The 15,334-nt window shown below is 38.2% G+C and overlaps 1 protein-coding gene across 1 annotated transcript in view; it reads right to left on the bottom strand.

The window, feature by feature from the left end:
* Positions 1-823: 823 nt before the first annotated feature.
* Positions 824-15,334, bottom strand: part of NAV3 (neuron navigator 3) — a gene marked incomplete at its 3' end in the record, with an annotated part of 114,445 nt that continues 99,934 nt past the window's right edge. The window contains 8 exon segments of the mRNA XM_009704972.1: positions 824-1,059; positions 1,810-1,978; positions 2,284-2,379; positions 3,031-3,128; positions 6,962-7,136; positions 10,114-10,267; positions 13,952-14,124; positions 15,296-15,316. Of these exon segments, the coding sequence (XP_009703274.1) occupies positions 824-1,059; positions 1,810-1,978; positions 2,284-2,379; positions 3,031-3,128; positions 6,962-7,136; positions 10,114-10,267; positions 13,952-14,124; positions 15,296-15,316 (1,122 nt within the window).

Here is a 15,334-nt window from a genome sequence, read left to right as displayed (position 1 = left end):
CCTTGTCCAGATCATTGATAGAGATATTAGCCGAACTGGCCCCAAAATTGAGGCCTGAGGAACACCACTTGTGACCAGTCACCAACTGGATTTAACTCCGCTCACCACCACTCTCTGGACTCGGCCATCCAGCCAGTTTTTTACCCAGCAAAGAGTACGCCCATCCAAGTCATGAGCAGCCAGTTTCTCCAGGAGAATGCTGTGGGAAACGGTGTCAAAGGCCTTACTAAAGTCCAGGTAGACAACATCCACAGCCTTTAGCTCATTCACTAAGTGGGTCACCTAGTCATAGAAGGAGATCAGGTCAGTCAAGCAGGATCTGCCTTTCATAAACCCATGGTGGCTGGGCCTGACCGCCTGGTTGTCCTGTACATGCTGCATGATGTCACTCAAGACGATCTGCTCCATAAGAAGCTGAACCCAAGACAATAAATCAAAATCCCCATTCTGAAATCTTTGCTAACAATAGGATGCTATTATCGCTATAAAAAAGCAAGTTAGACTAGTATTATTATATATCTAACCTTTCTGACAAAGGAATTACAAACACTCTAAGAGTTTAATTTACATAGGAATTTGACTCTGCATCTATCCTTAAGGTGGGTTTCCTCAAGTAAGGGAAAATTCAGACTTCCTTCACAGTGCTTCAATGGTTTGTTTAGAACAGAAAGATCTGGTTCCTGTTCCTCACCAGAATTGGAGACTGAATTCTTGTAGAAAAAAAATGCTAACTGAGCAACAAAACAGTATGCCAATTAATTAGATCTGCTCTGCATCATCACTACATATTGGGCAATAGGTTATCTTTTCAGCTTTAACTTACCTTGCTTGACTTGTGATCTACGTTAAAAGTTGCAATTGCATCCTCAGTTTTTTTTCTGCCAGATTTGGTTATAATATATTCAGCCAGCCTGTTAGCTAAATAGGTCTTTCCTGTGCCACTGGGTCCCGACAGAATAATTCTGCGATGCTCCATCAGTAAATTAAAGTACCTCTGGGTAATTGGCTTAGGAATTAATGTGTCAAACACAAAACTGTCCAAACTGTTTTCTTCCACTCCTGGGAACAAAAGAAAAGAAAAATGGCCTGTCTTCATCCTTGCTAAGGTAGGTATAGGTTTGGCCCAGTATCTGATGGCATCAGTGCTATGCTCAAAGCAAGGTAAAGATACTTTTGCCTAAATCAAATTCCTATCAAGGGCTTTATTACTGTGGAAATGCTTATATCCTTCCAGAGGGCCAAAAAATTAAACAGTGGTAGTGGGATGAGATGGGTGGGAGAGATGAAATCAAAGCAAATGTGAAAAGAAGGCTCAGTGAGGCAAAGATGTATGTTTCAGACACTACAGGCAACCATGACAAAAAAAAGGTCAACGTGACAGCCACAAGGGTTACCGGTTGTCACATCAGTGTATGGATAGTTCTTTCGAAGGCCCCCCCATCCCCTCCAATAGCAAAACCCTACAGATTTAATGTGTTGAATTTTTCCTGCAGAACTGGGTAAGGCATAAATATTTCTCATCATAATGTCTGTTTTGGGGTTGGGTTTTTTTACCACTATTCAGAAGTTTGTACTTTGCTGTGATTTGGCAGTCAGGCAGAGAAGGACAAAGATATTCTTAGATTTGCCTCAAAATGCTGCACTGTGTTAGGTATTGTACAATGTCATACAGAGAGTTTATGTGATAAATGAGTCCTTGAACTGGAGACAAAATACAGAAAGGTCAGGTGTAAGAAAAAAAGTATGAAGGGATGGGGGACTTCAGTGAAGAACTCTACAGTATCTGCAAAAATATTCTTGGGGTTTTACCTTTCAGGTTCACAGTGATGACGTTATTATCTCCAACCAGATATCCACAAGGCAGCAGTTCAGGCACTTCTAGGCTATGGGCTCTAATTACATCCCCTATACAATAGCTAGCAATGCAGTCAGAGCTTAAACCCAGGCTAGTAGTCGGATCCACTCGGAAAATATATTCCTGAAATTATATGAAAACATAAGACATAAAAATAAAAATTGTTATTGAATGAAAGCAGTTTGGAAAGTACTTTGGTACAGGTGAAGTCACTTGACAAGGAGATTCTTGCAGTCACGTTCAATAGAGAACTGCCTACAAACATGAAAAAAGAACAGTAACATTAAAAATAAAATTTAAGAGCGATGTTAGCTATGTGTTAAAAAAAAAATAAAAAAATTTGGCAAGACAACCCGAAGAATACAGCATTTTTCTTAAGTGAAAAAGAAAACTGAATTAATACTAGAGATAATTTTTCAGTGTCTTACCTTAAAGAGACGTCTTATTACACTGTCTAAAACATCCCATTTTGTTTTTCCGCTCACTCCAATTGATCCTATCAGATATGCATGTGGTTTTTGATCCTGCAAAGAGACATTTTTGGAAAATGGACTAAAAATAGTGGTAATTATTTTTCTATGAAGATTCATAATTTTTTCAATGAAGATAAATAATATTATTTAGAATATGATGTTACAACTTTATTAGTAATCTCTGTGCCAGAAATAAGTACAGATGATACTACTTTCATGCATCTTTATAAGGAAGGAAATACAGTATCTTATTTCGCTCTTTGATTGCATCTGTGTTTATGAAAAGCTCAATATGAATAAAAGCTGACTGTATTTATAATTTTTTGTAATACAGACCGTGAAAACACAATGCAATTTCAAATTGATTACCTCAGCAGCATAATCACCCTAAGGGGTCCAGGGCATCAATCTAATTTATAATGACTTTTAAATGGAGATAGGAAGTCTCAGAACACCCTACTACTAATTAAACTGAGAATTGGTAGTGTCTGAGCCACCACAAAGGCAGAAGGAGGCCATATGACATTAGTCTATGGAGAGCACCTAACTGTACTGGGCATGGACGACAGAGATGGGAACTGCAATATTTAGGATATTTCCCTTTACTTCCTGGATGAAAATACTGAAACAAGTTGGGCTACTATACTGCAAGATTTGCCTGATGTATAATTCTGCATCTAGGCTTTTGGGTAACGATCTTACCTTGGCTCGACTATAGCCCTTGTTTATAGTGACTAAAATTTTCACGCTATGACCTTCTTTGTGGAGTGCTCCATCAGTGACATCATCCAACAAAATATCTACAGTAAAAGAAGGGAAGTAAAGCGTTCAACCTTACAAATTGTGTTCACAACATCAGTTCAATATTTGTTCAAAGGATTTTTTGGTTAAAAGGAAAGGCTGCCATCACAACAACTTGCAGTCATTTTAATCTGTACTTATTCCTAATTTGCCTTTTCTGTTGGAGATGAAAAATAAGGTACAATCTTTCAATTTTTGAAGCAATACGAGGAACTTTAATCATGTAGAAATGAATAGAGAATGCAGAAATACATAAATTCTTGCATTATAGTCTTGCCTTTGCTTTCCTTCTTGGAACTTGTTCAATATTACCACACATCCGCAAAGTAATGTTGTTTAAAACCTAAATTAAGTTTTTATCTTTGGGCTCTCATGGTGCCCTTTAGAACATTACAAGGAGAAAAGCAAAAAATCCTTGCATTGATATGTTTCTTGTTAATTAAAATAGCATTTAATTTCTCTTTTCAGCTCATTTCTTTACCTTCCGTACACATGGCATGGATAGTCTTTTTTACCCCCACAATACAGGCTTACAAACAGTACCCATTAGAAAACCATTTTGCAGTCCTCCAGAATATGGGACTCTCTATTCAGGCATTCCTCTAAGAAAAGGTTTCATTTTTCTTGGAGGTAAAGAGTGATTCTGATCTGCTCTGTGCCTCTGTTTCTACCCGTTCACTAACTCCTGAAATGAGAAAGCAGGAGGATGTTTTTCTTACTGAAGGCTGAGCCTGCAGCTTTATTGCAAGGGATAAAACTGCTGTCTTCCTCTAGAAGTGCTCTCAGAGATTTTACTGTGAGACATTTAAACTAACTATCAAATTAGGAGAGATTATGGATTTGCATTTTCTTCAAAGACCAGCACAGTAATCCACTACCCTAAGCCCTGCTTGTTCTTATTGTGGTGATTGAAGAAAAGCATCAACTTCATGTCACAGTCTGCACAACGTCACATTTCACCCAAATTAAATGAGGTACCGGTAAGATTCAGTCACTTGCTCAAAGCAAAACCAAAGAAGACTTATGAATATGATTTCAGTGAATGTATTGAAAAATAAGTCCTCATGTAAAATGTCTGATAATTTACACCCAGATCTAGAAAGCAGATTCTGCTGTTGGTTTTTTTGGTTTTGGGGGGGTGGGGTGGGGTGTTTTTGTTTATTTTTAATTTATCAAATGAAGAAGCATTTTTGTTCTGAGCTTAAACAAATCCATACTTCTTTTGTTCCAGGCAGACAGTTTTTCTGTGCCACCAACACTGAATGTTTCACTTCACTTGTCTTGTGTTTTGGCATATTTGACAAACCTTAAGAGTTTCCATAATGTCATAGTTTGTCTGAGAGCAATTTACAGTATAACTGATCCCCCTGTGAAATTTTTCTATCTCTAAATGACCCTCATGTAGCCTTTTTAAATACACTCTTCTGTAAGTCTTCAGGAGTGAGGAACAACTCTGTGGCTAGAAAAAAATTCCACTTCCTAAGAGCTCTCCCTGACACAAGGAGCTGAGAAGATACCCAAGGAGATCTAATTTCATGGGTACTAATTGCTTTAATTACCTCCTATCGAGCCTCCTCCTTAGGTGCACTATGGTGGCTCCGGCTCACTTCTTATCTGAGCTCTGGCACTCTTTTCATTCGGCTGTACAGAATCTTGTACTGGTCCTTGTTTGCTGCTCTTTACTACAGTGATTGAGTGAAATATGGGTGCCTGTGACCACCGAGCCCCTTCCCAACTTGCCACTCATACTTGTCTGAAGGAAATGGTCATATTCTTAGGAAGTGGTAATGGATAGCCTTGGTCATTTCCAGATGACCATGGTCATTTGGAGACACTGGTCTCCCAGAAAGTGCCATGGCACTTTTTAATATGATGAGCCAAAGCCCTTGTTATCTCTCTCAGCTTAGTTCTTAGCATGATTAACCTCTCCATATCTCAGGGACTTTTTTTCAATTGTACTCCAGCTGCCGCAGAAATCCCATAGGACTTGGTAGGAAGCTGTCATCCGTCCAAGTTCTCTGGCACAGCAGCAAAATGATACTCAAAATGATCAAAAAGGCTGGATTCATAATCAGATGAAATCCTCCACTCCTCATTAGGCACCCTTATTTCTTTAATTTCTTATAACCAGAAGTAATTACTTTGTGTGCTAGAAAAACATCTAGAACCAATAACACAGAAAATTATATAAAGCTTGCAGAATCATAGAATCATAGAATCATTTAGGTTGGAAAAGACCCTTAAGATGATTGAGTGCAACCATTTCTCCCAGTCTTCCTGTTCTTCTTCTTCTTCCTGTTCCTTCTCCTCCTCCTTTTTCCCTTTTTTCCTCCTCCTCTTCCTCTTTTTCTTCCAGCTTTTATTTCTTCTATTTTTTGCTAAATACTTCCTCCTGATTTTTTTCATCTTTGTTCTCTTTCTTACCTTTCACCTTCCCATATTCTTCCCCCTGGTCCTCTTTTCCCACCTTATTCTCATCCAGTTCCTCCTCCTTTTCTTCAAACTCCTCCTTCTACTCTTCTCTTATATGTTTATTCCTATATCTAGTTAGTACCGAGCAAGAAAGAGCTAATAGCTGCTGCTTGTGAAAGAGATTCTACAATTACCATTTTGAAAAAAATTATGGTGGTTTTTTTTTTGTGTGTGTGTATGTTTTTTTAATGTGTGTGCATGTGTGAGCAGGAACCATAGTTTAACTTTTTCTCCCTGTTTTTGCAACACTTCATTGTATACCGAGGCCCAACTCAGGCTCATCCATGCTAAAAGTTAAACCTGCCCAAAAAGTAGGGAATTCTTGGCTGGAATGTAAATAAAAAATATACAGATTTTCACATAAAATCTGATATTAACCAGAAGAAATATTCAAATACCCATGTAATCAACAACTGGCAAGATAATAGGACTAAATGCCAATCCAAATTATAGTCAGGCAGTTTGGCATGTTCCCAGCTGTACTCTTGCCTAGACTCCTTCTATGATTATTAGCCACATTTTTATTGCTTCCAGAAACTGCGTTATACTTTCTGTGGCGTCTACGCTAATTAGTGCTGCTTTGCTTCTGCTGTGCTCCTGGTTCTAATGTTAGCGACAGCACTTCTGTTTCTTGGCTACATTATCAAAACAAGTGTAGGAGGCTTATTATCATAAACTCTATGGCACGGAAAATAATCAAATGTTAATGTTCAGGATGTGGACCAAAGTTCTGCTTGCTTTCTCTCATTCATTGAAGACAATGAGAGTGCTTAATAAGCCAGGCGGGGTTTGGCTCCTGTGATAAATGGTGATTTCGTCCAACACAGGCTAACTAGCTATACCACATTAAAAAAATGTAAGGGATAAAGCTAACTGAAACCACCTTCTGCCCCACCTGCAAATACAAAACTAAGTTAAGAGAGTTAACTGAATGATAAAAGATCTGTAAACAAAAAAGTTTCATGTACTATGCTTACATTTATCCCATAGAGACAAGAGAATATATCTATACAGTTGTCAAGTGTACTACAACAGATATTGTCCTTTTCAAATAAATTGTAAACTAGATGACCAAAGACTGTTGTAAACTAGGTAGGTAGAGAGTATCACGGCTGAGAACTAAGCAAACATAATAAACAGTCTATTACTGTTATTCAAAGCCTTCTAAACTCTACATTTTCAGAAATGACTGCCAGCATTCTTCCTCATCTCCATTAGTGAATGTATATCTGATGTTTACCTGAGTGATACGAGGTGTTTTAATTTTCAGGTATGCTTCTTATATAGAGCTCATGAAGAGGGTGAAAGTAATAAATTTGTACTAATTGCTGAGGTATCCATGTGCCCAAGTTATGTTTACCTGATGTAACAGATTCTGTGATGTTTAAGTTGTTCAGAGAAAGTCCTAGTGACTGCCGTGATGAAGAAGATGATGTGCTGCTTGAAGACTCTGATGACGGCCGGGCAGGCTTTCCAGTATTTCCAGTCTCTGCCTTTAAACGGTCATTTTCAGCTTTCAATATCTCAATTTCATTCTGTATTCAAAACAAATCCACATAAAAGCACAGGAAGTTATTCTTTCGGAAAACCACTGGGGGTGGCTATTCTGGTGCTTGCTGTTTGCCTGCAGGAGCTAACTGGTTTACCACTTTCACATAGGTATGTAGCACTGTATTTCAGAAACATAACACAGTCAATGAAAACTGGATTGCCTCCACTTCTGAAATGAAGGAGAAAAAGCTCTATAACCTTGTTTTAGTTCTTGCCTCAAGACAGTTCCTAAACAACATAAGCTTCGAGTTTCTATATTTACAATACAGTTGACCATAATACAGTGTGGTGAGAATTTTCCCAGCTATCCTCAGTTTGAAAAGCTACTTTCTATTGTCAAATATCTTCGGTAACAGTCAGTTAAGAATGTTACTGTTAAAATCTTGGATATCTTGTTTCTAAAGTCACAGAAAATTATTACTGCCACTGAATGTAAAATTTAAGCAGTAACTTCACAGAGGGGAAATGAAACTAAAAACGGACAATTAGAAATTGATAGTTTAACAGTTTCATAACCCTTCTTGCTATCAGATAAGACTTTTTGATCATTCAAACATGGGATTGTTCACATAATGGCCAGCAAACCCTCTTTGATGAAAACATACAGTGACAGATGAATCCGAACAACTAGGAATTTCTTTTAGCTAAATCCTCTATGGTGCCAAGTGATTATTGAATGTACAATAATAAAATGAAAACTTAGCCTGAGAACAGCCTGGTACCAGCTAAATCTAGCTTTCAGTCGCTTCATGAGGCACAGTACAAAGCAACTGCTTATTCTTGCAGATGGTTTTGCACATCAAATTTAATTCCACATTCACTAACACTCTGCTAAAAGTCCTATTCTTTTATGAAGGCTGCACATCTACATTATACAAGTAAAAACATAAGGGATAGCATCACAAAAAAACCTGCATCAGCTACAAAAAGAATAGATCATAATGGCAAAGGTGAGGAGGTAGTGAAAGGGAAGGGACAAACCAACAAAACAGTGACAGAAGTTAATAGGTGAACACACCAGTTTAGCCTGGGGTTCAAATCAGGAGCTATAGTGAAATGAATCATGCAGCGCCCATCTATTCTGCAACTTATGCTGATTAATTACACAACTCTTAGCAGTCTTCCATTCAGCTAAGCTTTAGATTTTTAAGGTGCTTTGAATACACACAGTATTCATATATCATTCCCGCCAATCCTACTTTGTCCCCTTACCAATACTCGTCAGTTCTCCAAAATATCACAGAGTTTGGCAACTCCAAGGTGGCTGCCTGTCCCTTTGGGAAAACTTCAGAAGAAGTGGTGATTACCAGAGACAGCATCTGAACTAGTTGCCTCTGCCCAGTTTTGGTGAAATTCAAAATTTGGAGGCCAGTGATTACAGCAGACTCCCCTCTCTGGGGAGTTCACCTGGTTTAGGCACTCATATCCCGGTGTAAGACCATAATCAGCTGATAAGCCTTCACGTCCTGTTCTCCACCATTGCAATTAACTGTATTCTATCCCTTATACTTCCTAAAAACTTTTTAGTGGCTCCAGATCAAATGCTTTACTTAAGTCTGGACAACTGAAACCCATATTTATGGACCAGTTCTTGATTATTCTTCCCCCTAATTGAAGTTCAGCCAAATATCCCATAGCAAGACTGGCACCTAGTGGTGTGAGCACCTGGAAGGATGGCAGGTACCGTAGATGTTTAAAGGTGTGGCTGAGACTGCTATAGGCATGATATAAACAAAGAGATCTAGAAAAGACAGCAAGCACACCAAATCTGGTAGTTATGAAATCAGCTGCTGTGGACATCTATACAAAAGTGCCTACAGGTGCACCTGATCTAAGCACCCAGCACAGAGAAATTCAGCTGACAAGACACTGGGGCTGGATTCAGCTGTGTAAATGTGGGTTCCAGTGTCATTGTAAACATGGTCTTCCATGGGCAGAACACTAAGCCCAGAAGTCCTGTGCAGATGCAAATACTTGAGGCTGGTTCAAACAGTAATAGGTGCCTGTGCTCAAACAACTCAATTTCGCCCTCTACATCATCTTAGGATGATTTGAAGGTAGCTCTCTAGGTCCCACTACCGCAGGACTAAAACTCAATTGACTACAACAGGAGTTTACCACCTAGCTCATACCTAGGCGATGTAGCTGTCCTAGTCTCAGCCTGAATCCCCACCCTATGGCCTTGACTCTGTTTCCCAAATACAGGTTTATAGTGCCTTCAAGGATGTCCTAGGTATCTCATCTGTCATTCCAGAAGGGCCCAGATCTACTGAAGGACCTATGTCATACTGTGTGGATGTTGTAGATACTTTTGGGTGCCCAGTATAATACTAGACACTTGTATGTGGGCAACAGAGCTGAGTCCCATAAAGCTCCGTGCTCCGCTGAAGAACACTGCCATTCTTTCTGCGTCCTCTCAGCCTCATGAAAAGGAAAGTCTTCTGATGAAAGATGTGTTCAGGAAGGATTTGGAGCAGTGTCACAAAATAATGTGGTGAAATTTTAATGATGCTGGATAAAATAATTTAGTTCAATTTTTCTTTCTTTCTTTGGCAAGTCATGACTGGGTTAGGAATCAGAAATTATGAGAGAGTATGCACATGTACCCCTGCCCCCAACATGGCCCGAGGATTTAAAGCTCTGTAGAAATCACTTCTTGATCTGCTTGTCTGTCATGTTGCTTTCTCCAGTCATAGGTTTTAGATAACAAATATCCTGTGGGCAGGGATTATGTCTCCTTCCATATCTCTTGAAAACATTTTAGCTACTAATATAAATGCTAAGAATATCATTATTATAAGGTGAACACTTACCATACCCATCCTTTGGGAGTATTGTCAATCTAGCAATTCACTTTGCATTGACAGTTTTTTAGTACTTGGAACAAAGTGCTGGGAAAGGAAACACACCAAGCATACCTTTGGTGTGCACCCCTGTCGTCACGTAAGCTACTGCACTGACCTGCATGCGGTTCATGGCTTCCCGAATCTGATCCAGATGGTGTGCAGAGCTGAGGGCTTCAAGACGAATGTCCGTTAATTTTAGCTCTTTCTCCCTCAGCTCGCTCTTTAGCTGAAGAATAATTTCAGCCTCTGCCTCTGTGCACTCACAGATCCTAAAGAGAAGCAGGAAACAGGCAGGAGATTAAAGGAAAGTTCTCCCCCAAAGCAGTGTCATTACAAAATATCAAAGTACAGAAAATGCTTGCTGTTGGTGAAACCTATGAGTGAAGAAAGAATCTTATCAAAGAAACATGAAAAGGCTCAAATTGCAAATTAAAAAAAGGAAAAAAGCCCTCTCCAGATGAAATGATCAGCTAGCTTTATACCTTTCCAGTTTAGTTAGATAGTTGATTCTTATGAAAAAAAGTTGTTAAAAACTTTTCAGAAATCTTTTTTTGGAGTGTGTATCACCCATTGGTTTTAATTTGATTTTATATCTGCATCATTTTGTTGTTGCAAAGCATATAGTTTCCCTAAGTAACAACAGTCAGAACTGAAGTATACTGATTAAACTATACTACTACTATTTATTATCTGTTACGCATCAACAGTTTTCTCTGTTTTGAACAGTACACAAAGAGACAGTCCTTGACTTCATGGTCTACAAGATTTTGATCTATAATGGTTGACTTTTTTGCCTATAGCCTGTCATTTGGTAATGTATGGTATCTGAAATCATGCTGGTTGGTTCTGACTTTTTTTCCTTAAAGACGAAATTAAAAGTAATCACCACATGATTATTTTTCACAAGCATTCATTTTAAGGGAAGAAACCATTATATTGTGAGAAAAGATCAAAACGTGACTGGCCCAGGGACCCACAACTGTCCAGTTCTCATGTCAGACTGTTTTGCCTCTCTGCATCTTCATCAGACCTAGATCTGTTGCATAACAGAACCAGTAAAAAATAAAACACTGAATTTTGGCTACGTTGTTACACTAGCGCAATATTTTCAGTCAATTCTCTAAATGTTATTTGTTCTTTATTACTGTCACTATAAATAGTTAATATTTGCAGAACAATTTAAATACGAAAAATATTTTATAATAATAAGTATTATTATTGTGATTATTACTACTAATATACAAACATGAAAGAGAGGTCAACTTTTAATTGCCAGAATGCATGCAAATGCATTTTGGGAAAGAAGATGCAGCACTCTCCAGGTCAGCAGTTGGGTATACAACTCCATGCCCCACACTCAATTTTACCGGGATCTATGCTTGTAGACCACGTGACCGTTTTGCCTTTTCTTTGGTGCCCAGACTAGAGATGACCTGCATACACACGTATTAGACAGGTGCAATTGGAAGAAAGTAAAGGTAATGGTTTAGAACATGAGACTCAGGTCAAGGAAATATATAAAGAAAGCGTAAGCAAAGGGAAGATGAAGAAGTTCATGGCAAATAAAAAAAATATGGCAAATTGAAGAAGGAAAATAATGAATACCATTCACAACATGCATAAATATTTTAAATGTGAGTAAAAATGAATAAAGGCATATACTAGGATTTTTTCCCAAATATTATTATACAGTTCTTGGTTTGATGTGCCCATACCTATGCTAACCAAATAAGAAATGAAATTTTATTAACATGCATATATTATCTCATACAACAACTTGGACAACTGGGAAGTCACATATCTATATGTTGGCTATTTTCTTTTTGACTTTTTTGCAGTACATCTTGAGAAGTGATGGACAAAAAGACCCTGGCAAGACAGCTTTAAAGAAGATAAAAATGAAGCAGAGAGTAGGGCTACAGTTCTGGAAGAAGCAGGACAAACCTTTCTAGACTGTTAAGATAAGCAGAATGGAAGCAGAAAGTATGAAGTGATTTTTCTTTTGCAGATTCCAGAACTGTTCAACGCTTAGCTCCTACAACTGTAAAATTACGTAAGAAGATGAAATTTCATCAAAAGAAAGGAAAACAAAATGATAAGTTAGCATTCCTGAGCAGTCACAGAAAGAAGCTCAGGAGCCTGGTCAGACTTCAGACAAAGGTTCAAAGTAGTTAGAAAGAAAGAGTTTTACTTTTTCTTTCTTGTTACAATCTCAGGATTTTTAAATCAATAGGTTTCTTTGGGTAGAAGGAGTAAGTCAGTCGTGACCTTTGAACAGAGGCTGCTGACAATTATGAAAAGTCTTGAAGGTGAGAGAAGTGTAAACTATGCAATGGAAAACCGAGTCTTCCAAAGAAAGTAACATTATCAGTATGACAATGAAATTAATCTAAATAAATATATTTTACATGATCTCTCGGTGGAAGGGAAGGAATCTGTTGTTATCCTGTGTAGAAAGGTCACAATAATAAAAAATGTAATAATATGATCAGAAAGATGTTATGGAGGAAAAACCAGAAGGCTATGAACTGGACAGAATTTAGGAAGTTAAGGCTCAGAGACCAAATAGCCATGGGAAGAGCTTGGGATGGAAGACTAGATATGTAGTTTTGCTCTTGATAAATTCTGGGAACACCGGTACATCTAGAGAGCAAATCAAAGAGACAGAGAAAAAAGCAAGGTTGGCTGAAAGGAAACAGGATAAGGTTATGAAAGCAGATCTGTGAATCATGAGTAAATAATTTTGTAGAATAAAAGTATTTTGTTCAAGTTTAGGCACTTTCTATTAAGGCTTTTATTAGTGATTTTTAAGTTGCTAATAAATCAGACGCAAGGGTCCCAAACACGTAGAAATCCGCCACCCAAAACACACACAAACATGAAACCATAAAAATGTGAGCTTCCTATAGAAAACCACCAAAAAAATGGAGATCTAGATGAGTTATTCCTTGTTTGTCTGTACCGAATGTGAGGAAAGAAAAACATTTATCATGGAGGAATTTCTTTTGTGGGACTATTTCCTGTCAAACTCCTAAACCTAGTATATAAAAATCAGTAGAGTCTAAAAAAAGTTAATAATAAAAGGCACCTAATCTAACGCAGGGAAATTCTATTCTAAAGCTCAGTAATCAGTCACGAGACTAGAACTCCTCGGGTGCTTTAAGGAAGAGTAGTTGTGACCTGATTATTCTCAATTAGGACAAGGAAAATAAGGCTGGCATCAGCAGTATGCATTTGTTGGTTCAAAGAGGCTGATTTCCCCAAATCAGAAAAAGTTATGAGTTTAGCAGAATGAAAAAAATTAGGTAGAAGAATATGAATGGGAGCTGAGAACTCTGTGAGAAGAATATATTAGACATCCAAAAAATAATGAAGAAATGGGACAGTTTCTGACTGATGACTTGTTCTCAGTCCTGAAACCTTAAGGATAGTGATTTGAACAAAAAAAAATAAAATCCCAGAAAAAATCCAAGCTGATAAAAGAGGGGAAATAGATTAAAAATTATATAAATTAGTAGTTACAAAGTAGATAACGTAATAACAGAAGGGATGAATATCTTTCTACCTGGAAAATAAAATGACATTTTTAATATGTCATGAAGAAAGGAAACTGTAGTATTTGGCCTTTACTAAGTGGACATGACAAAGTTGTTAATGGCGCAGGCAGAGTACAACATAAGCTTTTGGACATGCATTTGGAAAGAAGTTTGTCCTGCTAGACGACTTTGGATAAAGGCTGCGAAAGGACAAGAGAATGACCTAAGAAAGAGCTGCTGGAAAAGTAGTGTGAATGGAAGGAAGCTCACGAGAAATCTGGCAAATGGATGGAGCACGAGATTAAAAGATCGCGGTTGTTGGCAATGGTTTCTGAACTGCAAAAGGCCACACTTGAGGAGGTCTCTTTCACAGTCCACCCCATTTGGGAAGAAAGGTTTGCCAAGAGAGAGACTTACGCAGATGCCGACTGTGATGGTTTCATTGATGTTGCCCCACACTCTCCTGAGCTGTGCGGCAATTTGGGTGACGAAGGAAGAGAGGAGTCTGTCAGCTCTTCTATGTCCGAATGGGAGGAAGGAGGCTTGGTGGACTTCTTCTTTCCAAAGGCCTGTTTGAAAGAGCTTCTTAGCTGGAAAACAAACATAGAGCAAGATTATTTTCCTTGTCATGGCAACTTGTGTGCAGCTCATGTTTCGAAGAGTTAGTTTGCAGATGCCATCCTAGCCACTGCCTGAGGTCAGTATACAGAAGCGAGGTATTAACATATGCAACACAGTATCTCTAAAAACATGATACAGTGCTTTGTTTTGACTTTATTAATCCAGCGCAGCGCAAACATAATGCTATGGGAAAAGTGCAGGACCGAGTGGTACGGCTATGGGAGAGGGGTGCTCATTTAAAACCATTAAGCCCCAGTGGAATCCCATTCCCATGGCATTCCCTTCAAGGGCTGGCTTTAAATAACCACTTTGCATCTAGGTACAGGCGGAACCTGCTGCTACTAAATGCTGAAATCAGAAGACAAGTTCAATTTACTGGGTTTGCCAATTTACTTTCCCTGTTAAAAATTTGCATGGCCAAACTGCAAATGCTATGGTTTGGATCACAAGCGAGAGGATTTAAGCTGGGACATGAGGCTTGCTTGGTTGTACTGCTGAGAAGAATGTTAGCTGAAAGGTATGTATTCTTTGCTGCAGTTTCCTTTAGAGTAGTAAGATCTCTGAACGTAGAAGCATTGCCTTTTCCCTCTAGAAGCTCTTATCCAGTATTGAAAAGGGACAGAATAGCCAAAGAGCCATTTATTTCAGGAGCCAAGATGACAACAGTTTTGTCTGCAGTGAATTTTAACTAGCCCATTCGTTGACACTTTTGTCTAAATGCAGAAGTTGTTCATCTTAGGAAAAATGTGGTTGGTTTTTGTTTTTATTTTCAGAAAGTTGTTCTGATTAAAATTGTATTGAACCCAATGACAAACTGGTTCCTCCATAAAACATGAGGTATTCAAACATGTTATTTTCATGATATAATTGGAGAGTGGGGAGTGTGACCACTGATCAGAGAAATATTATTTAAGTCCTTTCCAGCTCATGATATCTAACGAGAAAGAAATGGATTTTGGCTACACTCCCCCTTTCTATAGTCTAAACTTTAAGATTAAAATGAATAGAGACAAACTGAGAAGACATACAGGATAATCTGTTTTTAGAAGGTATAAAAGCCTACTGCCAAAATAAATAGCAATCATGCCAAGATAGGGTTCTTTATAGATGCATGCCAAATTTTCCATGGTTTATATTCACCTCACTTCCTCTAGAGTTCACCTTGCAGAAACATGAAAG

Source organism: Cariama cristata, unplaced genomic scaffold (genome assembly GCF_000690535.1).
Source record: "Cariama cristata isolate BGI_N322 unplaced genomic scaffold, ASM69053v1 scaffold3780, whole genome shotgun sequence".
Lineage (NCBI taxonomy): Eukaryota > Metazoa > Chordata > Aves > Cariamiformes > Cariamidae > Cariama > Cariama cristata.
This window is presented reverse-complemented; position numbering and strand designations above follow the sequence as displayed.